The sequence below is a fragment of the Ochlerotatus camptorhynchus genome, unplaced genomic scaffold, assembly GCF_037179485.1.
Source record: "Ochlerotatus camptorhynchus isolate MF236.1 unplaced genomic scaffold, CSIRO-AGI_Acam_v1.1 ptg000244l, whole genome shotgun sequence".
NCBI lineage: Eukaryota > Metazoa > Arthropoda > Insecta > Diptera > Culicidae > Ochlerotatus > Ochlerotatus camptorhynchus.
The window spans coordinates 1818064-1845722 of NW_027040734.1; the positions used below are offsets into that span (position 1 = coordinate 1818064).

The following is a 27659-nucleotide window of genomic DNA, read 5'->3' on the forward strand; positions in this document are numbered from 1 at the left end:
TTGAGCTGGACGAGTACTATAATCATCCAGGAGTTGATTTTGAACTAGGTTCATCGATGAGTGCGCAAGGTCGGGATGCAGGTAATCAGATGAACTTTGAATCCAGTTCACAGAACGCATGTTAAAATCACCCAGGATGAGGATCTTGTCTGCCAAAGACATGCGTGAGGTAATCCAAGCATATCATTCACAATGTTTAGACATCAAAGTTGCATCGGTGACACGGTCAGGAGGCACGTATATGACACAGATGAATAATGTGAAGCCAGGGACGAAAATTTCCACCCATACCTGTTCGACAGAAGTGCAGTTGGGTGGTTGCAATAGCCGACATTTGTAGTTTGGAACGTCGATCTTGTTTTCCGTACTGAGTACCAATGCTACCGATGCCAGGGAGGCCAGACAATCGTCGTCGTCGTAGCTTGAGGCGCAATCAGTGATCTTTGAACACTTTCCCAAGTCTGTCACATTTTTGAATTGTGATCCATGTCCAAGTTGAAAAATTTTCCGATCCGGAAATTTCCCACACCAGACTGGGAATCGTACTCGCCTTCTCCCGTGCATGGTTTTGATTTATAGCTGCGTCTTGACCCACTGAGCAAACCGAACCGAGCCGCAATTTGGATTTTCAAATATTTTCTATACACAAACAAACCGCCCTGTAAGTAAAGTAACCATATACAATGATAGATTCTATATTGATTTCAATGCCATCAGTTAATCGATATCTTATTTTGTTGTTGTTGTTGAAACTTTTAATCTCTGTACAAATTGATTAATTTGACCCCAAGTGTTAATTATTACTCACCAAAAACAAACAACTTTTTCACTGGACCACTTGTGCTTGTGTCGCTCTCGCGATTCCAGTACTCTGAAATCGAACTCACCGTTTTGTGTTCCAGATGTGACGATACAATTTTGTTTAGAGAGCCAATTTTTTCGGAACCCCATTAGCAGCAGGAGAATTTGTGATGCGCGAATAGACTTAGATTGCGTTTATAAACTAATGATAATCGTAATAATACCAGCCACAAATAAAAAAAAATGGAGCTTCTAAAGTTTACCGAATCTATCAACAGTAGATTTTGAAATACGATACCTTCCGAACGGTACAGAAAACTACAGTCTAAAATAAATACAATTTGGACGTTTTAGCCTAAAACGGAGTAAAAAAGGAAGCAAGTGGGCTGTTCAACAGGCGAAGTAAACATTAAACCTACAATTATGTTACCAATGAAGATCTCCCGCAGGAATCTCCATCCGCGCGCAGATCCACCGCAAGGTTGCTTCACATCCACACAGAGTTTAAAAAATATCACAAACTAGTCTTTTTGTAATACACACGCGTATATCGAAAAATAATCTCACCGATAGTTTTTCATACTATTTTGTATCAAGCAAGAAGAATAACTTGATCACACTCACTTGTTTCGGCGAACGATGATGAGCTTGGAGCAGGTCACACTGTACAGACACTGTAACGGAAATGTACCCGGTAAAAGGGGGGAGGAAGAGGGGCCAGGGGAGCGCTTAGATCTCCACCGGCTTGGGTTGCTTGAGAGTTACGCCGAGGTTTTCCCGAAGCTCGGCAATCTCCTGGGGGCCTTGGAGAAGCCGTTTGACGCCCCTTGGAAGACCTCGACAGGAGGAAAGGTTGATCGAGTTGATGTGGGGACAGCAAGTCAGGACCTCTTTGACCGCTTCCAAAGAGACGGATGAACCGCACAGGTTGAGGTGGCTAGAGTGGATGCGATAACTGAGGTTAGGTTTGTTCCTACCGATAATCGATGAGAGATACTCACTTCAGAGGTGATTCAGAGCCCTTATCGGCCAATGCTTTCAGGGCATCATCCAAGGGCTTGGTAGCGTTGGCCCAAGCAAGATCAAACTCTATCAAACTGTGTGCCCACTTGGACGCTATCAGCTCCAAGCCAGACCTGGTGAAAAGATTGTGATTTTGATATCCGGATAAGACGATATGCCAAACATACCCTAAGTCTCTGGTGATGGAACACCCGGAGAGAAAGAGATGCTTCAGGTCCCACGTCGGTAGCCGAATCAAGCTGTCGTGGGTTAGCCTCGAGCAGCCTCGCAGATCAAGTAGCTTCAGCTGGGTGCTGGTTTTGAGAATCCTCTGGAGAAACTCGTCGTTGAAGAGGCGCGATTCATCGGCCAGGGAAGCGACCGAGAGTTCCTCCAGCTCTGGGAAGCCGGGAGATTCCATCTGTGAAAAGGATGGGCACATGTTAGCTTGTTTTTTTGCGATCACCGTCAACCGAAAGCAACGAACCTGTTCCTGGAGAGTGGCAGAGTTCAGATTGATATGGGAATTGGTTATCCGCAGTACCTTCAGCTTTTGGCAACCGGCTTGCAGCTGCTCGATGTTGAGTATACCGTGGGAGACGGCAATTGTGCTGACATTGGACAGATCTAGTAGCACCAGATTGGGACACTGGGTCTATGGAAAGGAATTTTGTTGAATTGATTAGAATCTTGTTGAAAAAAAAAGTTCGTTCGAACCATACCGATAGAGCCTTGACGATTTGAGGAATGCCACTGAGACGATTGTGAGCCAGATAGAGGTGGGTCAACCGTTCGCCCATTTCCGAGATAGCATTGCATAATGAAACCTGACCGACGGCCGTTTTGTTTGCGTTGACTTCGGCCTGTGTGGAAAAGATATCACCAATCAGAACATTTACCAACTCGATCGAAGGCGAATAGAACTTACATTGATTGAGCTTAGATCTATTCTCCGCAGGCTCTTGAACTCTTGCACGAGAAACATAAGATGATCGGAAGTGAGTTGCTTCCAACCCGTCAGGGTGATTCCAACCAGTTTGGGTGCCACTGTCAGCAGCTTATCTAGCACACATTGCACGTTGGTAATCTTCCAGTTTCCTGTTGAACAGCAACGATTCTTGTGAACTGTAAACAATAGAAAAGCAGCAACAGTAACTCACCAAAACTGACATCGGTACTATTGCGAAGACGGTTTTCGATGAGCCACTTGAGCTTGAGCTCGGTTTTGAACCGCTCCTTGGTCCAGTTGCCGAGGTCCACTGTTCGCCAGAGCGAAGGCACCAGGGAAGCTTTATGCCAGGCAGAGCACACCTTGCCGAACCGGATCAACGCGGGAATGCAACCGTCGTCCTGGATGACGTGTTGAAATATCTGAAAGCACCAAACCAGTTTGAACAAACACTTTTTCCCATAAAACAATCATCACACTCACCGTGCACAGCACATGCTCCGGAAGCTGGTCGGCCCACGCGCTCTGATCTTCGGGCCTTTTGTACTCCTCTTGGGTGGCGGCGGCGGCGGCGGCAGCGGCGATGGCCTTTTCCGTGTTGTTGTTCGTTCGCTGCGAGGACGTTCGAGGCCGGCGGGTGCGTTTTTCCGGAGATACCACCGCCGGCTCCTCATCACTGTCCTCGGTAAGGCTCTTGGGCTTGCGGGTTCGCTTGCGGGTCGCCCTCTTTGGTTGTTGTACTGCAGCATCAGATGCCTTCTTTATACACAGCTTTATGCCGATTTTGTTTTCACTTATCTGGAAGTGCAGGAAGGAAGGATTGGTTGAGTGAATTGGAAATTTTGAATTTCAAGAATCAACCTGTCAAGTGTTAGATGAAAGACCTGTTATTTTTGGCACGTTAAACTACAGTGTTGATGAACATAACATTTCCAATGTATTCCATTATTCCAATTCGCTCTCACTAAGGCATAGGCCTTAGAAAACGGCGAATCAGCCAAACTATAAAAGCACTATTGTTCAAACCAACCACAAACAGAATAATGAATCAACTGAATGAGCTGGTCCACTACATTGCGTTCGAGGGCTGGCTAATCGCTGAAATGCGAACAAAGGGTTTCAGATGACAGCCTGAAGACTTTGTAGACATAGGTTTATGAATTTCAGAGAATATAAACTTCCGCTGAGTTGCAGTAATTTGGCCTGCGCGTATGATGGAAAGAAATAGCGATTCCAGGTGGCAAAGCAAATACATAGCTTTGGATATAGTTGCAGTTCAGCGAAATACACGGTGTCTCTAAAAGTTGATGTTTCAGCGATACTGATTTTTTTTCATAACGTTGTTCTGCCACCGTGTATAAATTGCACAATCCATGACGGAGTGGGGGAAACACTGAAGTTATATGGAAAACATAATATAAAACTATGTATTGGGGTAAAGGGATGTGACATGAGATTCTTTATCCTTCCTAATGCGTTAGGAAAAAGTTACACATTGTGGATTAGCGAGTCAAAAAAGAGACAAACTGCACCGCTTCTTGACAAACAAACCGAACTGATTCTTGATCTACTGGCCTCAAATGAAAGATGAAGGTTTCTAAAATGGCACCCTCCTCCCAAGGATTTCTCCAAGTTGGCCATTATGCTACCTGGCACCGGTACCGATACAGCGCAAAAGGACACTTCCAAAAACTCATGTACTGGTATCGTCCGACGGCTCAAAATTGAAGACTTGTCATCCAGAAGTAAAAAGACATCATGCCATGGGCCAACAGAAGCATCTAGCCACATCCGGATACCCAGAACCGGTTCCATTCTTCTTCTTCTTTCTTCTTGTTCGCATTTCAAGCTTATTGCTTAGCGCATATTAGCTTATTACGTGCTCTCAACTTAGTGTTCTAAATGCACTTCCACAGTTATTAATTGAGAGCTTTCGATGCCACAATGATACTCTATGCAACCCGAAAGATTCCCTCGATTGGACCGGGAACCGTACCCGCCGCCTCCGGCTTTATAATACCTTGAGCTTTAGCTTGATTGACCGCCCACGGTTGCTACTCTGTTACTGCCAGATCAGCTGTAATTACACAGAGAACCAATAGACGATGCTTGGGACTAGCAATCATCCTCAATGTGTAAAAACTGGTGATCTTAAATTAGGCAATACAAGCGCCGGCCGCGCCCGAACACAGGTCAAGAAAGGAATGGGAAGGATTGTGTTGACATGACACTCGCTTTGATGGAAGCCGAGAACACCTCTGCACTTCCACGAGGAATCACTGGGATGTTGGATAAGAGGGTTGGGTTTGCAGCAGGGTTCGTTTTGGTAAACGATAAGCTGAATTGATTTCCTAACGATCATATAACGCGAAGGAGCTTGGGACTAAACCCACGGTCTTCTGCTCAGTAAGCAAAAACGTTTGCCACTAGGCAGACGAGCACCTTTTTAATCACCGAGTTGCTGTTATTACCATGTAGTCATAATAACAAATAAAACGATTGACGAATCTTGAATGTGGATGGGCCTGATATTAGACTCATGATGTTCTGCTCAGTAAGCAAAAACGGTTGCTCTAAGGCCACCGAGCCCCTCATATCACATAATACCGTTGCTCAAATTTGTGTATCCATTCAAACCCGGAACCAACGACAACAACGAGTTTCGCAAAATACACGATACACAAGCGATTTTACCATAAATCTCTTTGATATGTAACGACCTGGGACAGCGTTTTTCTGCTCAGTAAGCAGGCCACTGTAACCGACGATCTTTCAAATCCGAAAACTAAAAACTACGAAAAAGTACTTAGGCCTTCATTAAGTTCCACTTTCACGCGACGTTCAATGACAGGGTCCTATCCAGGATTACATCTGAAAAATCCATATCTGGCCAACGCCCACCTAAACCTGTTCTAATCCACCTGAAATGACTAACGAATAGAAGACTTTGACTACCCAGCCATGAAATAGTCTCATTCCGTGCCTTATGGCAACTTGATGATTCTATTGCGCTCATCTTTTGGCACCACCCAGGGGAGACTTGGTCCTGTACCCAATGCTTAACTTATCTCCATTCCACTCAGCTACTCGCAATTTCTTGTGATATAGTGGGCGGAATATTATTATATGAGACAATTCAATGCAGACGTCTTTCCAAATTTGGCAGATCGACAGGTAATCGGTGAGTTACCACGAAAGTTGCTATTCAACAACTCGACAACGTCCCATCGTCAACGCCTGCTATGAGAAATTCCCATTGCAGACGTCAACGAAATGACGTCATCGAGCTATCAATCAACTACCCTGGTTATTGCCTGGTACCTTATAGCACGATGCTAGGAGGCGAACCGGAAGAATCGATGAGCTACCTCTCCCCCATTTCCAACCCGAAAGATTCCCTCGACCGGACCGGGAACCGTACCCGCCGCCGTAATACCATAGAGGTAACTCTAAGACTAGAAGGTCCCGAAATAACGTGCTCAACTTTTTGACTCAGCTCTGGTACTTTCTTCGGTCCCAAGCTAATCGATTCACCCCTAGAAACATAGGAAAAACCAATCACCCCTCATTTTATCTGTCAAACTTTCATAGCGAATCAAAACAAACATTGTGTAGTAGTAGAATTTCGACTAGAATGGGATACGTTAATCGTTTGCTTGGGACCAATAGGCTAGTCAAGTAGTGAGCCAATTTGAAATCGTTAGTTTCGTATTGATTGTTGGTAATACCGTGCATTTACTGACTAGGCTATAAGGCCCCTAACCGGTTCCAGAAGGGCCCAAAATGGAAAATTCCTAATCCTCATGTACAGCTACCGTCTGACGCACAGTGGCGGGCTTCCATACAAAAGTCGGATAAACCCTAAAATGTTTCAGAATCTGGCTGCAAATCAAATATTTAGTTTCCATTTTTGACGACTGAAGTAATAAGAAAAATGTAAACTAATACCCCTAATGTGTGATCTTATCTTTCTGATACCTATGAGCATGGTGACCAGCAAAAGATGATTAGCGATTTACCGGTTTTTTCCCGTTATTTCGGAAATTTTCCCGGCTGTCCAATATACAATTGAAAAAGAAATAAATCGAATTTTAAGATAGCAAAATTTTGTATTTATGGAAATGTATACCAGATACAAGGACCGCATCTTTTCAAACCAAAAATAAAAACTTACAGTGAAGTTAATGAAGCATATTCTTCAGACGCTCATCGATCAGAGCCGCTTCTCGCTGAGCATCCGCCAATAAACGTGCTTTTTTGGTCTCGAGCTCCTTCATAAGCCGGATTGCTTCTCGTTTTCTTTGCTTCATCCTTTTCAATTTCCGTGTTTTCTGCCTTCAGATGTTCCTTAAAGTCTTTGTACCGTCCATACGCATTCCGAGCGTAGTGCATCATTGACTTGTTGATGGTGATCTTAAAAACTCCATCTGCTTTCAACACTGCATCGTACACAACGCGCTGCGCGACGAGGCTTACTTCCAACTGGTTGACTACAAGGCACTCCTATAGTCGCTATATTCATAGTCTGGCGGATAGAATTTTGATCTATCAAAAAGCGGAACCAATTCAATATATTGTAGACCAACAATTGAAAAGGTATCAACTTTTATAAACAAAACGTTGATTATTCTTTCTTCGCCAATCGAACGCAAATTACCAGCATCATCGGATAAGGGAAACTTTCCCCAACCCATAGATGGTGTTAGCTTGCGTAGACGAGTCTTGAGTCACGAGAAAAGGGTTTCCTAAGATTTGTTCGCAATAGCTGATGTGCTCTTTTCTGTTGTTGATCGTGATTTGCTCGATTAGTTCCGCTATTTGACAGTTCAATTGGTTCCCGAGATTCTATCCGCCAGACTATGAATATAGCGACTATAGGCACTCCTTGTTAACCGAAAATCCTCTTTCTAGAGTGGCGTTTCCGTGGCTGATAATCAACATTTTTTTCACGAAGTTTACGAAGTTAGGCAACTCTGCAGGCGAGCTTTTTACTGTATCCATCCAAAACTCATCCAATCGAGTGTGTTGTTTCCGATAACTGGCAGCAGCAGCTTTCGTTGTTGGTAACTTAGAAAGCAGCGAGAATTCTTGCTTTACTTTGTCTGCTACTGTACCAGATAGATGGTTTTTCGCCACAAGATGCTCTAGACAGAGATCTAATCGTTTTTGATAAATATCGGATGAACTGTTCAAAATCTGTGGGTTGAGACACGATATATATCTCGTTAACGGATAACCCAATGAAGATCTTTCAACAATTTTTTCAATGAATCCTTTGTAAAATGCCTTGCACTCGTTACGAAATAGTAAGTACTTTTGTTCAGAAATTGTTTCCTTCTCTTTATTTCCGATTGATGTTAGAGCAGCATTTGTAGTGAAACCAATGTCAACTTTGGAAGACGGGAGAAAATTATGTTCGTCAATAGATATTTCAGAAAGCGCTTTTGATTTACCTTTAATTGCTTGTGGTTTTAAAGCCTTTTCCATTGTCAATCTCTGAAGATCCGTAAGGTCGTCATATAAAAAAAAGGAGCCACTGGAGATTCTGATTGAAACCCCTTTAAAAAAGGTTCCACACTTGCAGCTGCAGTAATGAAAAAACTGAGTTTAGCTCCGAAGAATGGATCATTGACGGCCGTTGCTACTGTCTCGAATGCTTTAGATTTCACCACTGTCGTAAAGCTTCTCTTATAATCAGTGCTCGATTCTTTGAGTTTTTTGTCGTTTTGGTTCTTCACAGCGCGTACGTATTTCTTCAAAAACGGAAACATATCATCTTTTTGCCACACCTTGGTTCTCCACCCATCTAACCGCACAAAATTTGAGGGGGAATACATTCGAGCCAGTAACGGCAGTGAAATCCGCACGACGTAATGGCACGTTTTTAAACAAGTTATACACAGCAAACAAGAAATCATCAATGCACCACTCTGTTTTTTCATCCCGTTCTTGAAAGCGTTGTGTACGACATGGAGGCCACAACTCCCGATGTTCAACAAGCTGAAATTCGTACCCCGCAGTTCCTTCAATTCCTCATTCAATTCGTGATGCAGGCTTAAGTTGACGTTAGGACCGTCCATTGATATTTGGATTGTTTTTCCGATCAAACTAGGATTGGCAGAAAAACAATCTTTAAATACGGTGCTAATCCATGTGTAATAAGATAGCTGATCTTTGTTCGACCCAACTCGAGCTTAGATGCAATATCGCTATCTGGAAACATCAACCGGAACAAATCAACCTCATCTCCAGCTCCCCGATACGAGTTGTGAGTCATAACAGTTTCCAATGACCACAAAATTTCAGCCGTAGTAACTTTCTCGTTGAGAAAATACTTGGACATTACACCTGAAGCACTTGGAGTAACGTTATCAAGTTTGGCACTCATGAAAGGGACAGGTTCCACGAGTTTTGTGGTGTCGTCTGCAATTAATGTTCAGAAAACTAAAGTAAATCATTGCTTTAACCATCAGTCAATCGATTGGCACGAGCGCTTATTGTACTTAACAATCAGTAGTAATAACGTAGTACCATGATCTACACTGGAAGCACATTAAATTAAATTTGGCACTTACCGATAATCGGTGGCTCACCGCCAGTAGCAACTGTGAATACACTCAAGGATACATTGGTGCTACGAGTTTTCAATTCTTGCTGATGCTTTTTTCCCTTTCTCATGACTTGAGAACGCCACTTTTCCCATGGTGTCCAACCTGATGGATTTATCGCACTACACGCATCTCGCAGATTTTTTATCCATAGCATCACCAGCACACCATGGGAATAATTCCTTGTATTTTGAAGAAAATGTTGTAGACATTTTTCAATTTTTATGCTTTTCTGACTATGGTATACACACTAATCCAGGCCTACATCATTCGGTAAATTTTGAACTACAGAACTGTTTGGTAAAAGTTTAAATATCAGTGAAAAATCCAATTATTAGAAAATTTATTCGGAACTTGTACAGAATTTTTTCGGCTTACCCATTTATTGATGAAAAATAAAATTTATAAATTTTCTTGATTTCTCACGTGTAACGGACATTTGAAAATTTTACCGACTTGTTCTGCTGTTCAAAAACCCGGTAAATTCCTACCGACTTCGGTGATCTGAATTAAGTGTGTACACTGCCACCGCTGCGATGTACGGTATACATAGGTGAGGCAGAGGAGAGGTGGTCGACTCTTTCATTCTCTCGGTGCTATGTGACGTCACGTCGAATCATGTATAAGAACACCGGGAGAATGAAAGAGTCGACTAGTTTCCTTCTGCCTCACCTGTAGATTTCACACATCGACCTTTCACGCCGCTGTCGTTGTCAGACGCCGCCACTCGCAACCAAGGGGGTGGTGGCTGTCAAATACGAACAATCGTCGCCTACCTCGCATAACTGGTTCCAAACGTAAACAAGCCATAAGAAACCTACAGCGTTTGTTTAAGATTGGAACCAGTTTCATACAAGAATGATCAGTAGACTGATTTGACAGCACGTCCCCCGCCAGCTCGCCACAGATAGAGTCGGTGTAGAGTCACGCCAAGAGAAAACCAGTTGAACTCGCATCACGGTTTTCGAAAGATTCCCATTCTTTTCACTTGGCAACAGAGGACTTCTACAACAACTTCAAATGACTTCTAGCGAGAGAAAAAAAATGCGGCTGTAGTTAATCATTATATCAGTGATTTAGTCAAATTCTTAACAAAAAATAGACGAAATTTTCATTACTGATCATTACCGAACGTATCCCATGACAATTATATGCTCACTACGTGTTTATACCGTTCCGATTCAAATTTCGGACGATTCAAATTTCGGACACTTTCATTTTTAATTAAATATTACATCCAGTTAGAAACAAAGTAATTATGTTAGATGATCGTGGAGGGCACTAGTCAAAAAAATTTAAAATTTACAAGACATGTGGATCATATTCGACCGAGATAATCAACTTTTAAAAGTGTCCGAAATTCGAGTTTAAGTGTCCGAAATTTGAATCGGCACGGTACTCATTTCTTCGATTATATTTTATATTTTATTGCAATACCTTTCGTGGACCTTTCATAGCATCGTAATGTTTGTTTACTTTGCCCGATAGGTAGCCGGTTTGACGGTTCAATAGGTAGACTTGGCTTCACTCTTGGCGTGACTCATTATACAACGACTCTAGCCACAGAGTACATAATGGGAACGAATGAAAAAAGGAACAGTCAATCCGAACGGGTTTACCCTGGAAGTCGAAAGCTAAAAGAGAATAATAGCACACGGTTAACCAGTTTAAATCAGAGGAAAAATAACTCAGTTTCTTAAAAAGTGAGGTTACTCATAGCTATGAGTTAGCCGTGCATGTTGCTGATGTAATATTTTTCCCGATGTTTTATCAAAATTCCCGACTTTTTCCCGGTGATTTAGAATTCCCGGTTTTTCCCGGTTTTCCCGATTGCCCGGTTCACTGAGTATGAGCCCATTAGATTATTTTTTAAGCTATGTTAATTCATAATATTTTCAATTCATTTCATTCATGCTAAATTCATTATCAAGGACATCCCAACCATAACTAAAAATAATAATAAATAATCAGTTTTGTTGCATTTAAACTCATACTAACCATTTATGAGATGTTTTTCTCAGGTATTGAGTATGAACAGACAGAACTTATTTAAAAAGTAAGAGGTTGTATCCAAGACACGACCGTAGATTTGACGTGAGATTACGTGCTCGGTATCAATATTCGGCGACTGTGTTCGGGAAATCACTTTTTCCCATCACGGAAACGCCTCGTTTTCTGATGACATAATTACGTGCACAAAACGCACGAAATTTTTGGTTTTCTCAATAGAAAATAAAAAAAACGCGAAAAGTGATTGGAGGAATTTCTTGCCAAAATTTTCCAGTCGAAAAATATTCGCGATCAATCATATAAATTTGTCCTGGAGAAAATCTTACCTTAATTCGAAGAATTTTAGTTTAGTTGACAAGGTCATGTGGTATTCGGTCATTACGAGAATATGTATGTACAACTTCAAAACTGTTACGCAATTGACCACAAACGTTTGATTGCTTGATCGTTTGATTAACTCTTAAACAAAAACATTTTATGGTCGTACTGAAAAGCACCGTTTTGTCGTGATAGTTGAGTAATGCGGAGCTATTAGGGTGTTCAACACTGATGAGGCTGGCGAGCAGTATGTTTTTTGGAACGAGGGTGATGCGCTTGGCATAGATGGCCCACAGCGACTCACGAAGAGCTACTCAATCCTATCAGTACCGGTGCGGCTTCTTCCTCCTTCTTCGGTGAATGGACACTCATGTGGACTGCAACTTGCGGGCAGCCTTTCGTTGTGTACTGGAGAACCATGTTCAACGCCACGCGCCGAAAGCACTGCTGCTGCTGATGACCGACCGGACACCACCACACACGGTGATTGAATAAGCACCGTCCGGCGAGACCGGATGGAATTCGATTTTGAAATCTGTGTTAGGGAAAGTGCTTTTTGGCAGGCAATCGGTGATAATTTTGATCACCATTGCAACAGTTGGACATTTGTGTAATTTTCAATAGTAATCTATTGAAAATTGATAAAGTGTTCATTCTAGCAGATTTGTAGAAAAATTTCCAATCTATTGGCTTGTTTGGAATTAAAATCCTTAAGCTATTGACAGCGTTATAAGTGGTCAAAACCTGACCACTTTTCGTAATGCGGTCAATTTGTTTTTTTTTTTAAATTGCACCCCCAACATGTTGCCAAAAGACGTAATCCTAGGTCAAAAATAAAATAAACTACGATGTACATGACCGACGTTTCGCTCTTTGAACATGGCCTTCATAAGGGTATATAAAGTTTTACCTTCTTTTGTGAGGCGCAAAACGCTTTGTAAAGTGAACTTCGAGGCGGTTCGGAGTTCCAGGAAATCAGAAAAATTGCGAGATATTCAGGGAAGTTCCGAGAGCTTCAGGTAGATTTATAGAATGTTATGGTAGTTCCATTAAACTCAAAAAATAGTGAGAACCTTCATCATCTTCTTCTTCTTCTTCTTCTTCGCCTATTAGCTTATTGCGTGCTCTCAATTTAGTGTTCTAGATGCACTTCCACAGTTATTAATTGAGAGCTTTCGTTGCCTGTACCATTTTTGCATTAGTATAATTGTGAGGCGAGTACAATCACACTCTATGCCCAGGGAAGTCGACAAATTTTCCAACTCGAAAAATTCCTAGACCGGACCGGAAATCGAATCAACCCACCTCCAGCATGGTCTTGCTTTGTATCTGCGCCTTTACCGACTGAGCTAAGGGAGGCCCCAAGAAGTTTCAAAAATTAAAGATAGTGCCTCCCTTAGTAATATAGAGGCCTCCCTTAGCTCAGTCGATAAAGGGGCAGCTACTAAGCAAGACCACGCTTGAGATAACTGGGTTCGATTCCCGGTCCGGTCTATGAGTTTTTCGAATTGGAAAATTTGTCGACTTCCCTGGGCATAGAGTATGATTGTATTCGCCACACAATTATACTAATGCAAAAATGCTACGAACATCGATCGCTCTCAATTAATAACTGTGGAAGTGCATCTAGAACACTAATTTGAGAGCACACAATAAGCTTGAAATGCGAAGAAGAAGAATAAGAAGCAGTAGAAAAAGATAGAAAAAACAGGGAAGTTCAACGCTTTTGAACTTCTCTGAATTTCATAGATCTTTTTAAAAATTTCCGCAAATGTCCGTTCGGCCTTGAAGCCATTTTTTTTTAAGTTTTCGAAACTTCTTTGAAGCTCACGGAACTTCTCTTAAAATCTCGATCTCCCTTAATCTTCTGTGAATTTCTCGCACTTGAATGAAGTTTTTGTTTCTTCATGAAGTTCCTTAAAATTTCAAAAAGTTATCGGATCTTCTCTATTGTTCCATCGATTTTCCTGATATTCATGGTCTGCCCTGAACACTACGCCATTTTCCTATTATTTTTGAAATCCTGAAATACTTGGATTTTTCACAATTTTTTGGAACATCTTGAACTGATTTGAAGTTCTCTGATCTTCCTTGAAGTACTAGAAACATCCCTGCAACAAAAAAAATGAAACTTCTTAAAAATCTCAACATTTATCGGAAGTTCTTTGGACATCCTTGAAGATCTCGGAACTTTACTGAAGTTTTCGGAAATTCGTTGAGTTCTAGATACTTTTGTAAAGTTATTGCAATTTTCATGAAGTTAATTGAACTGTCCTGTGATCCTTGATCTTCTCCGGTTCTTCTGAAGTTATTTGAACTGTCCAGAAATAAATTAATACATCCTAAAAAATTTTAAACTTCTTTGAAAATATCAGAACTTTCCTGAAATTTCTAACATTTAATTTTTGAATTTTCTGAAGTTATTGGCTCTGTCTTTAAGGCCTATGAGCATTCCCTTCTAACTTCCTTGAGGTTTTTAGAATTTATTTAAAGTAATCTCCCTCAAGTTCTGTTAGCTTTCCTGAAGTTCTCCTAGAACTTCTTAAAAGTTCCTGTAATTTTCCTGAAGCTAATGGAACTCAGTCGGTAAAGGCGCAGCTACAAAGTAAGACCATGCTGGAGGTGGCTGGGTTCAATTCCCGGTCCGGTATAGGAATTTTTCAGGTTGGAAAATTTCTCGACTTCCCTGGGCATAGAAGTATGATTGGACTTGCCACACAATTATACCAATGCAAAAATGGTACAGGCATCGAAAGCTCTCAATTAATAACTGTGGAAGTGCATCTAGAACACTAAGTTGAGAGAACGCTATAAGCCAATATGCGATATGCAATAAGCTTGAAATTCGAAGAAGAAGAAGAAGAATGGAACGGTCTTGAAGTGCTCAAAGCTTCCCTGAAGTCTTCCCTTATGATTTCTGAACTTTCCTCTAAACTTCTCTGAGTTTCTAAAAAAAACTTCCCACAATTTTCCGTTCGGTTTTGAAGCTATTCTGCCCTGAAGTTTTCGAACCTTTTTTGAAGCTCACGGAACTTCCCTTAAAATCTCGATCTTTCTTAAACTTCTCTAAATTTCTCGCACTTGGATGATTTTTTTTGTTTCTTCATGAAGTTCCCTACATTTTAAAGATATCCTCTATCGATACATAAATTTTCTTGATATTCATGGTCTGCTCTGAACACTACGCTATTTCCTATTTGTTTTGGAACATTCCTGACATTTTGAGATTTTCCATAATACCTCGGAGCATCTTGAACTGCTTTGAAGTTCTCTGATCTTACTTGAAGTACTAGAAACATCCCTGCAAAAAAAAAATGAAACTGCCTCTCTGAAGTTCTTTGGACATCCTTGAAGATTCGGAACATTTCTGAAGTTTTCATAAATTTTTTGAATAGGGTAGAGAACTGCTTCGGTCTAATCGCCCGTTTTGGGCCTATCGAGCAGAAAACTTCAAATAAATCCTTGATTTCAGAGTTAACAAGTCAATTATGCGTTTGGTACGATACTTTAGTTTATAAGCTACGGCACGAAGTCAATGAGAACGCGTGATATGAAGGTTTGCACCCATTATTCCCAAAAACAAAAGAAGCGCTCCGACCGAATCAATTTTATTCTTCATCCGCTAGGCCGAAGTGAATTCATTGGCGTTTCAATGCGTTAGGTCGAGTTTAGAATCCGTAGGCCGAGTTTGGCGTCACGAAGCAGTGCTAGACTTTTGACAATATCTCAATGATTGGATTCTCTGTATCAAATCTTACGGTACATACGGAAAGGTAAATAAATTTTGAACCATCAGTAATAATAACATTCCGTTTGTTGCTAAACTGCGCTAGATTAAGAAAGACTAAGAGCGGGTTGTGCTTAATAGGCCAGAAATGGGGTAGTTAGCCCTATTTTGAATCTTCTGTAAATTTCTGGCAATTTTCTTGAAGGTAATTGAACTGCCCTGAGGATTTATGATCTTCCCTGTTTCTTCTGAAGTTATTGGAACTGATATTAAATCATCCTACAAATCTTTAAACTTCTTTGAAAATCTCTGGAATTTTTCGAACTTTCTGAAATTTAATTTCTAAATTTCCTGAAGTTATTGGTACTATCTTTAAGGTCGATGAGCTTCCCGGAAGATTTCTTGGCCCAGGTAAAGACCAAACTTCCCTGAGGTTTTTAGATTTTTTTAATGTTTCCACAATTCCAGAAATTCCCGGGGCTGCTTATAGCTTTTTATAATTTTCGTGATGCTCATGGTGCTTTGACAAATTTACAGTTCTTAGTTCTACCATAGAGGTAACTCTAAGACAAGAAGGTCCTGAAGAAACGTGCTCAACTTTTTGGCTCAGCTCTGGTACTCTCTTCGGTCCCAAGCTAATCGATGCATCCCTCGAAACATAGGAAAATCGACGAACCCCTCATTTTATCGGTCAAACTTTCATAGAGAATCAAAACAAACATAGTGTAGTACTAGAATTTCGACTAGAATGGGGTACGTAAATCAATTTTTTTGGGACCAATAGGCTAGTCAAGTAGTGAGCCAATTTAAAATCGTTATTTTCCACCGGTTGGTAGGGGAAATGCAGGTAATTTCGGCCTAAGTGTCCCTAATTTGGGCACATACATAAATTCAGAAATCGACTAAATTTTCAATAGCAACCAAAAATATCAATTAGTAACGTCCCAATAACGCGTTCATCTAGATACAATTGGTAACTAGCTGATTTTTAGCGATGGGCCCAATCTTAGATCCATAGGCCAACATTAGAGACATTTTCCCTACTATTTAGTATCCTCTGCCAAAAACTACAGATCTTAAAACCTCTCCGAAAGTCTGAACTTATGATTTTAAGATCTTTGAACTTTCCTGGAGATCTGCAGAGCTAGCTTTTTTGAAAGTTTCTTCAAATCTCTTATAGTTCTTTTGCAGATTTTTCATGGTTTCTTGACATCTCCGAAGTCTTATGGATATCCCTGAAGTCCTCGAACTTCCTAAAAGTTACTACAGTTTACTTGAAGCTAATGGATTCGTCATGAAGTTGAATCTTGATATTCCTAACATTTCACAGAGGTTCCCTTTAGTGAATAGTTCCGAACTCCTCGGTATTTTCTGTCATCCCTCGGAACATCTTTATTAACCGCCTTGAAGTTCTTTAATCTTTCCTAAACTTCTCGCTACTCTTCTGATGATGTTCCTAGAATTTTCCTGAGTTTAACACAAATACCCTGAAGATCTCTTATTAATGTTCTTGCAACTTCAGTGAAGTTTAAAACAAATCTTAATTTCTCTAAACTTATCTGATATTCTCAGTAATTTTTTAAACTACTACGTTCCCACTAGAAATACTCAGAGGGAGAGATAGGCGGAGAAAACAAAATACAATTCGGCAGCAGGGATTTGCTCCTAAATTATCTTGCAACCCTTGCTAGAAGCTAGCATTTCAAATGACTTGTATTTTTGATTCGATTTAGGTGCAAAATAATAATTGATTGCATCGCAATATTTTGCACATTTCTTGGTGCCATTCGTTAACCGGTTGATACAGAACAAAGGTGCAGCAACCCGGCCTACTGTACCCGTTGCGACACCGACCAGCACTCGCTGCGGCACCGATCATGCCCCGCTTACCAGAGGGAGAACGAGATCCAACGGATCAAGGTTGACCGTGGGATTTCGTACCCGGAAGCGCGAAACTTGTTTGAACGGTGTAACAGCAGTAACTCCTATGAAAATGTGACGAACGAAGGGACGCAAAGTGCCCTCGCCGAGATGGAAAAGCGAATTGAAGGACTGGCCAACATGGTTCGCGAAAAGGACGCCGTCATCGCGCAGCTGCAAGCCGCACTGCAGATGGCCGGCACTAGCAACCCCGCACCCGTACCCATCAACACGACTCCGACACCAACCGAAGCACCCATCAATGCGTTTCAAGAGATGTTGAAGGCGCAAGCGGCCCACTTCGAACAAATGATGAAAGAAGTGGTGACCGTTCTTGCAAACACGCAACAAAGGATGAACGAGCTCGAAACAGTCGTCAAAACCCAAAGCAACCAACCTCAACAACCCGCCGTTCAAACACCAGTCGTCGTAGCCCGTACCAACCAACCAGCAAAAAGCCTTGTTCAACCCCAAACTGCTCCCCCAACCATCCCCCCAATCAGCTCTGAAAAACCCCCCACCACGAACGAGTACGAGGAGGCCGAAGAAAAAGTCATCGCTGTGTCTAGAGACTTCTCGGCCTCATCGGAATCCGATGCGAACACAACCCTCACCCCTGAAACCAGCCCCTACACAAAACATAGCCAGAAACCCGACACCCCTATGCCACAACACTCGTTGAAATCCCTTTCAACCCCCCAATCGGCCAAAAGACCCATAAAGCTCGTCGACCCACCCAACCACCCCCCCCCCCCGAAATGCCCCAGCTTCCAAAGTGCAAAAGGCGATCCTCACGAAGATAACGCCCACGCAAACTGGAAGGAGTGGCAAAATAGCAGGCAAAACCAAAACCAACTAGCCTCTAAGTCCCCCCACACACCCTCCGGCAACCGACCACGCCATGGACGCGGACTACTCTTCTTTTTCGTTACCAACACCAGCCACTACCACCCACCAAGCAACTGGTTCGCGCTTGGCCTCGGATAGCCGGGGCACCGTCGAACCGGAAGTCTTACCCCAACCGGAATCTTCGGACCCCCCTCGGTGCCCGAGCCAACCGAATGAAAATATCTGTGCCTTGGGTACTCAGGGCATCGGCAGTGCGGAAGATATACCCCAACCGGAACTGTCGGGTAACCTCTGGGACCCTCGGACGAAGATGCAAATAGCGAAGAACCCAGTACTAGCCCACAGTAGCCGGGGCTCGGTGCGGACGTCTTCCCCACACCGGAACCGGCGACAACCCCCCGGCGCTGCGGCGAACCTGGAAGAGGGACGGACAAGGGCGGCCTCGGCCCCCATTCCCCTTCGGACAACGCGGGATTCAAGGCACAGCATAATATCGGGACGGATAAGGGCAGTTGTTCCCATTCCCCGAAGGACAAAGAGGGATTCAAGTCCCAAACCAGTAGCTCACCCTCAAACATAGTTCCAAGCTCAAATACAACGATAGATTTCTTCACCACCGTTGGGATGCCCCTGCCCCGGGTGGGTGGAACGACTCCACCTGCCCCTGGTGGGGATCCGTCTCATTCGGCACAAAGTTCTGCCGCAGCAAGTCCGACTGGAACACCCCCAAATTCCAGTTACTACGCAATGAGCCAGCACCACTCAATCGAACGACCTTCAACCAGCGGATCGGAGCGGGGGTTTCCTACCCCCGCCCTACCGGTTCCGGTGAATCTTATGCTCCAATGGAATATCAGCGGCTACTTTCTCCACTTGGCGGAGTTGGAACTCCTCTGCAGCGGTGCGTCCCCCCTGGTGATTGCCCTGCAAGAGGTCAACAACGTCACGGTTTACAACATTTGAGTGTTTTCTGTTTGTGCTTTTGAATTCGTTGGCCCTTTTGGTAGTGTTTTTACAATATTTTATATAATTAAGCTAAATGCCCACTTGCCAAGATTGGGATCCTCCTTTTGAGGTCCCAATTCTTTTTTGTAATTTTTAAAAGAGATGAACTAGCCTTATTCTAAAAATCTCTCTAATAAAGAAAAAAAAATAAAAAAAAGGTAACCGGCGAAGGTCAATTAATCAATAGAGTTAGAATATTGTTTTTGATGCCAAAAACTAGTTGAATTTGAGAAGCACACAAAACCTAAAGGTGATTGAATTTCTGTTCGATTGCAATACTCTCAAATTTATTCTAGTAAGAATAAGAAACATTCTAATTGGAATGTTCGATTGGCTCAGATTATGACAGTTCATTTGGCTCAAAACATTCTTTCTGCCCATCTCTCCCTCTGAGTATTTCTAGTTCCCACTGGTTTCCTGAATTCAATGGAACTGCCTCAAGGTTTTCGAAATTTATCTGGAGTTCTCGGAACTTCCCTAAAATTCCTGATAAGTATGGTTTTAGTTCTTTGAACTACTCGAAGTCACGTTACTTCCTTTAAGATCTTCAAACTCAACTTAAGTTTGGGATACTTCCAATCCCTCCTCAACGGATGAGTTTGGTAAAGAGGATGATCAACCCTAATCGTACCTTCCTTAAAATTGTCCTTTGCTCGAATTTTACTTTCTAAATACAATTTGTACACTACCGGTACTCTAACGGAACTATCAACTCTATACTTTCATTCCTCATCTACTGTATAACATGTCCACTTTAAGTCTGAAATTTGACGTTAATTATCTCCAAATATTTATGTAAATCATTAACTTCAAGTATTAAGCACTTCTGTAAAGTTTCTGCAATTTTTCTGAAGTTAATGTGGCTGCCCTGAACCTCTTTGATCTTCATTGAATTTCTAGAAATTTTCCTGAAATCTCCGGAGTGATTTGAGATTTGGGCGTAATTGCATTTGTAAACAAACACATCAATCCAAGAGCAAATTTTCATTACGTCGAATGTAACAAAGGTAAACAAAGTCGAGCTATCAGTGTCAATCGATGCTCCTGCTATTACACTATATACTGTCCGAATATAGGATCACATCCCATTTTTAAATTTATTTACCAGTCAAATTGCTTTTTGACGTAATCACCTTCCGATCAAAATAGTTTTCGATGTTACTTAAGTCACCCGATTTCTATGGAGATGCCGTTTGCCTTAAGTAACAGCGCTGAGAAACCCGTGAAAAGTGTACGTTCGTCGTTTCGCTTTCTCATTATTAAAGTGAATAAATCGAACTGTTTGTTGCTAAGATGATTTCGGTGGTCCTAAAATGATGAATGGGCTGCACGTAAGGAGACGTAATTGATAATTCTCCCGAATATCCTGGTAAATACACTTTGACTTAAGTAACAATAGGGGCCACCAAACGACGTATAATAACTTTTGACTCAAAAACCAGTATTTTTTAGCATGAAAGCTAGCGATTTGCATTTGTATGATTAAAACCCGGCCAAATATGTTAAACATTGCAATCACTATGAGATTATATGTGTTTAATTGGAAATAGGAATAACTTTTCGGTTATCAAAACAAAACTTTATTTTTCTCGGATCGGTGCGAATGTTACTTACGACATAATGAAAATTTGCTCTTGAATCACCGATTTCTCGCGAATAAAAGCTCAATCTCGAAAAGTTATAACACTATGAGGTACAGGAATGATTCCTCTATCATCTGGTATAGGTTGTTTGAGATATTGAGCTTTTATTCAAGATAAATCAGCAATTGACGTGTTTGTTTACAAAAGCAATTGCGGCCAAATCTCAAATCACTCCGGATCTATCGAACTGCTTTGCAGCTATCGGAACTTATCTGAAATATCTTAAAACTTGCCCGTAGTTCTGGACCAGTGTTTGTAAAATATCAAAAAACTCAAATCTCAACAAAGAACAAGATCACGCTTGATTTTCGTAGACAAAAATCAACAAGTAAACAACTGCGGTTGATATTGCAAGCTTTGATATCGCAGCTCGCAATATCAAGCTAACAAAACTCACCAACTGCAAATCTCACCAAACTGTGGTTGGATTGAGTTTCACGATTTTTACTTTACACCCGAACGCAACTGAAACTTCCACAACGACTGGTAGGAGTCACTTCGTGTCTGCCATCGGTGAAGAGCAAAAAGAGATAGCAAACTATACTTTCTCTTTCTATGAAAACGAGGTGCAATGGAATCATTTTTGCCTCGATTCAACTCTCAGCTACAACTTTACACATTTGAAATAGTCTCACAATATCAAAGGAGCTTGTAAAATCAATATCAAGCATGATATTTTGCTTCAATATCACGCGTGATATTGAGAGCGTATGAGAGCGGAAAAATATCAATTTGCTATCGATTATGCCGTCTAATAACATGATAATGATCAGTGATGCATAATATTGGAGTAAAATATCATACCTGACATTGATTTTACAAGCTCCTTTGATATTGCGAGACTACTCACAACGTGTAAAGTTGAAGCTAAGAGTTGAATCGACGCAAAAATGATTCCGTTGCATTTCGTTTTCTTCAGCTGGGTTTAGACTAGGCAAGTCAAATGATCAACTCCGTTGAATTCAATTGGCTTGAAAAGTTGAGCCTGGTTCAACTTTTTTTAATTCAAGTGAGTTGATCAAGTCAGTTGAATGGCATGGTTTACACGTTCGATTCGCGTTCAAGTCAGTTGAATTCAACTGAATTGATCAATTGACTTGCCCTGTCTAAGCCCAGCTTTAGCAAGAGAAGGTATAGTAATGCTATCTCTTTTTTCTCTTCACCGATGGCAGACATGAAGTTACTGCTGAGAGCCGTTATGGAAGTCTCGGTTGCATTCGGGTGTAAAGCGAAAATCATGAAACTCAATCTCACCACAGTTTGTTGAGATTTGCAGCTGGTGAGTTTTGGTAGCTTGATATTCCAAGCTGCGATATCACAGCTTGCCATAGCAACCGTAGTTGTTTACTTGTTGATTTGTTTCTAAGAAAATTAAGCGTGATCTTGTTATTTTAGAGTTTTGGATTTTTTGATATTTTTCCAACACTGCTAATGATTATGGTTTGGATGAGAGAGGAGCGAATTCAAAACAAACTGCCTTGGCAACCTATGCCTAGGTGGTTTCTAGCAACACTGGCTTTGACAGTTTGTTTGGCTCAAAACCAGTCAGTCCGCTCCTCTCTTATTTCTAGACCCTCTCTAGTTTAGATTATGTTTTCTTTTGTAATCTTAGCATGCTAGAGGAAAGACTGATTTTTGTTTTAATGTGGTGAATTTGTTTTCAAGCGTCTGCTTTTATCACTAGGGACGGAGCAATATTTCTGCACTTTGAAAGTGGCTGGTGTAAATTGGCATTCACAACTTCCTTAATGCCTTTGGAAACCCTAATAAAAATAACCATAAAAGAGAGCTTAACGACGTGTTCGGGGTATCATCCAAAGCATTTGTGGGATAGTTTACCCATCCGGGATACAGTTCGTTTATGGTATTTGTTTATTAGGGAATGTAGGTACCTGTCTTCACAAGAGCACATGAGCAAAATAAAATCAAAAAGTTTGTATCACCGTTTATTTTTCTTAATTAAGCTTTTTTATTTTAATTCCGCATTTATGGGTGCTGATTGAATCTACATTTATGTTAGACGGTTGCAGCTCAATTTTGTGCATAAATAGTAGACCTTTCAAAAATTCGGTAAAGAATTGTGGGTCATAGTTTTTATAAATTAAGCACATGTTGATCGATATGTCTGCGCCCGGTTAGTTTTGAATAAGAAAAAAGAAAACAAATAGGCTTTTGGAGCTGTAAAGTGTATCGTTTTCAAGGCGATATTACAATATATTTTTCTTCTAGGGGAACGAAGGGTTAAATGAAATTATACATTTTCACTACATTTTAATCAACAATAAACATTTTATTTCAGCGCATTCATTAGTCTGAATAATCTTCTTGATGTTATCGAAAATATCATGTGAAAATATGCATTCATCATCGAGAAAATGATTTAAACGTCAACAAGTGTTTAGAAGTTACCAAACAGCAAGGCGCATATTGCTCCACCCTTAACTCAGAACTTTGTACATTAAAAACGCTTATTTGTGATCAAAAAACATTCCCGTTTTACTCAAATCACGAAGCTGGTAATGATTCATATATCAAATGTTAAGAATGCTCTTTTTTGCCTATGAAACCTCTCACAAACCGTTGAACAAATCTTAATCGAGAAGCACTCAAATAAACTTTTATTTTTATATATTTTTAGTGAGTAGAAATAGTATTTTTTTATTATTATAGTCACTTTAACACTATTGTCCGCGGGTGAGATTTGAACTCGTGACTTTGAGATTAGAATAGCATTTAACCACAGAACTGAAGGGGAAGTGCAAACAAATCGGTGAATCAAAAGTGGTAAGGTTTACCGCTAAACAAGCGTTGAGTTGTGGAGGTGGCTTTCTAGGCGCACTTACACTATCATAGCAGGCTGCCTATCCTAACTGCAGGCAGAAGATGTCTTCTACCGATAGGTGCGCTAGTGTTATCCAATTAAAGTAACGCCACTTTCTGATCCGAAGTTCCACTTCTGTTCTGTGATTTAACCCAAAAATACTGCCTGGCGGTGCAGCAAACCGTTGTTCAAAGTGTCTATTAAGTGAACTATCGTGGTGGTGCGTATTATCCCGCCAGCGCGTTTTACACCATTTCCCCCTTACGTTGTTCACCGTGCTATAATCTTACCTCACTTTGATACATGGCCACCATGGGTCTCCGTTTCGGCCGCCCGCGTGATTTGTTCATTTTACGATCGAGATCACGCATCGTCGTCGGTTTGCCGCCGGACTTGGCCGGCAAATTACCGTTGGAGATGACGGGCGCTATGTGAATTTTCAGTGTCGGGGCCACTGGAGGCACCTCGAGTGACGGTGACGCATTGCCTTCCGGATCGTCCGGGTGCGGTATACTACTGGAATCGGTGGTGTTCTCCAGCGGTGGTTCCGGCTGGGAATCGTTGGTATCGTTGCAGGTGTTGTCCGAACCACTATTGCTGTGCTGCAGTTCCTTTGCAATGTTTTCGATGGTTTCTTCCGGGACATCTCCACCGCCACCGCCCGGTGGAGGAGACACTAAACTACTGCTGTCCTGGGATGACTGGGATTGCTCTTCGAGGAGATTGCTTGGATGGATCATGCCCGGCAAATCGACGTCTTCGTCGTCGTCATTGTTGTTGTTGTTGTGATGGTGATCAATTGAACGTTCTTCGTCCGGTGATGTCGGAATAAGTGACTCGCCCCGGAGTTCCGGAGCAACACTTGGTTCGGTGAGGGTTTCCATGTTTTCTTTTGATTTTGTTTGTGTTTAAATAACTGATTTATGTTAACAATCGTTTGATTTTCCGAATAACATTTAACACTTGCGGCTCATGAAAATCATGTTCATGGCAAAGACGACGGATGAAAAGAAATCTTGATACGGTGTAAAGTGATCGACACTGGAGAAGCTGATTGCTGCAAAAACTACTTCTCATTGATTTAGCAGCAAAGGTCCGATGTGTTGGTTGGTGTCCAAAAACTGCTTATGCCTACATTTTTTAAAATATATTTTTTACATACAGCACATCTGCATGTGTATGGTCTGTGTTTACATTAAAAACAAACACATTCACACGTGTTCATCGGATTCCACTTTAATCACTCCAGCACTCCGTCAGTATGTTGGTATTGGTGCGCACTTTTGTCCATTAATAACTTTTTCTTTGACAAAAATCTTCTCATTGATTCCACAGCGACAGTACAAGTTTTTTCGTCTTTCTTCAATATATCTATTAGCGTGTATGGATATCTTGTATTAGGCGTTTACAACGTTCACGTCCACTGCATAAACAAACCCCCGTCACTTATTTCACGCGTTAAGCTTGTCAACACAGCAGGGCCTGTTTATAGACAATCGCCAGTTAGATTTCTATTTTCCAATGCACTTATTCACATACACAAATACCAGCACGCATTCGCACACTAGATCGAATTTTTATCTGTTATGTTGGTGAAGTTCACTCATACGTGGACGAATTTTCCCACTAATGTCATAAATTGTAAACAAGAAAATTTTCTGACAGCTTTTAATGGAAAATTCCACCATTTACTCTTCTGTTAACAGATTACAATTGTTAATTAAACACTTATGCTGCACTTTTTCACTAAATTTGTCAACTACCAGCATCAAAACTAGTCTCAAAACCCTTCTTTAGCACAATTTACGTCGATACGAAAATTAACGTCCTATCACTTAACCACACACCAGTAGAATGAAAAACTGAGAATAAACATAACGCGCTCCAACACTAGAACAATTCAATTTGATCGATGCAAAAGTGGGCAAAGTGAATTTGTCGCGTGCAGTCAATGTGCAATGAAAATTTCGCCTAACTGTAAATGTCTTCTTTTTTTTCTACTAAACCGTTTGCCTTCAAAATGCAAATATCAAGAATCACACGAAAACCAATTTTGCTGATTATACATTTCGCATCACGTAGGTCCCTATCACTGATGTGCTCTATCTTGCAACAGTTCATCCATTCCACGACTGTATTGGTTTAGTGCGTTCGATGCACGGCGGCCCACACTACCATCACAACTCATGGCCCCCCTCATACACATTCACTAGCAGAGCATAACAATTCACACCTCTCTGGTTGTTATTTTCCTCCCAATATGCTGCTGTGTTGTACAACGCGAAGATGCTGATCCATAGATGCTAGTGTGAACAACAACAACAACAACAACAGCAACAGCAACAGAAATGTGAATTAGAGAGCAAGCGAGAGAGCGAATGCACCGCTCCGCAGCAGATTCTTCTTTCAAGCACCGACCGACGAAGGAGCGACCAGGAGAGAACGACTGTTGTGCGTTCGAAAAAGAAAATAATTTAGGTCGGTCAGAAACTGGAGTTCTTTCACCGAGGCTTTTCTGCCAGCTCGACAACTCGACTACGGGTAGGGAATTCGCCGTTTAGTCCCGGGTTTTGGCCCTAAACTGCACCTAACACGGTTGGGCTTTTAGATGCAGCGCACGTTTGCACGGGTTTATTGTCGGTGGCACTGCACAGGAAAGCCACGAATGGAACCGCACAAACCGAGCACTCTACTAACTGCGTTCGATGCTAATTCGAAGACGATTTTCTTGTGTTTGCTGGCTTCTCTTGGAAGGGTTGTTCTTGTATGGTGCGAGGGTGTCTGCGGTTGTGTAGGTGTAGTTGCGAGAATTGGTTAAATTTACTTGCATGAAAGACATGAAATGAACTGAGATTTTACCTGACTGAAATGGCGTGTAAAGTTGACTACCGATGAAGTTGCACGGCTTTTCCTGGCAGAGGCGCTTATTTGAATGGGTAGTTGTGCACAGTGCTGAGATTTATCATTGTCATTGACATTATCGCACGATATTGACAAAATTGTTCGTTAAAGATTCACCTGGTAACACTAACAACAAGTGTAATTTCGTATATACTGTGTCACATCATTGTTATCTAAGCAGTTCAGGACGTAGTTGCTTGTTCACATTAATGGCTCCATGTAATTGTGTTGCTCAAGTCATTTAATTTCATTCCAAATTTAGTTAATTAAAAATGTACACCTGTTCGTCACTGACAGCATTGTCATTGACAATTAACATAGTTTGCCTTGACTGTGACTGTTAGCTCAAATGAGGGACCAAAGCAGAATTGTCAATATCACCGTGCATTGTCGAGATTTTGCAGCACTGGTTATTATTCTTAGTACGATTGTCGGTGTTCATTGTGAAAAGCATCATTTCATTGAAGAAAAAACCTGGACTGTGGAGACGCATGGTAGGATGAAAAATGCGTAACATTTACTTTCGACAGGTGACTTGCGTCTCCATGAGAACACATCCATTGATGGGTAAGAGTATTTTCGTGATAACGGTGGGTGGACTGTACCACCAGAGGATTCCTGTATTCAAATATTTTTGAGAAGCATGGCGAGGGTCATAACAACACGACTTTCAAGGAGAGACAGATTTAACCATTTTTGAATTTCTTCTGGTCTTCTGGGTTGAAATCTAAATTATAGAGGACTGCTCATTGATCCCCCGCTTTGATTTTTTTTCTTAATATCTCAGCCAACGATGGAATGCTCCTTAAATTATGCAAAGAACAACAAAATCACACTCCGCACAAAAGTCCACTAAAAATTGCAAAAAATGGGGTTACTCAGAGGATGAATAAATGTATGATTCCAGGAAAATCGATGAACATTTGGCTGATAATCTGTTTTTGAGGAAAATTAACGAAAATTTGATTCATCCACTGAGTAACCCCACGTTTTACAATTTGACTTAATTCTGCTTAAAACTACAGTAGTAACTCTGCTTCAAAATTTAGTTAGATTTTTCTCTTAGTGAAACGGGGTCAAGTGAAAAAGTATATATTCACCCTTT

The 27659-nt window shown here is 41.3% G+C and overlaps 1 protein-coding gene across 1 annotated transcript; it reads right to left on the reverse strand.

Moving 5' to 3' along the window:
* Positions 1-1386: 1386 nt before the first annotated feature.
* Fbl6 (F-box and leucine-rich repeat protein 6) lies at positions 1387-26257 on the reverse strand. The gene is made up of 10 exons (XM_065226099.1): positions 26241-26257; positions 23944-24784; positions 3236-3550; positions 2964-3174; positions 2732-2901; positions 2526-2666; positions 2291-2458; positions 1992-2224; positions 1803-1937; positions 1387-1738 (listed from the first exon to the last, which is right to left on the reverse strand). The coding sequence occupies exons 2-10, from the start codon at positions 24535-24537 to the stop codon at positions 1531-1533; spliced, it is 2175 nt and encodes a 724-aa protein (XP_065082171.1). The 5' UTR covers positions 24538-24784; positions 26241-26257; the 3' UTR covers positions 1387-1530.
* Between the last annotated feature and the right edge of the window lie 1402 nt (positions 26258-27659).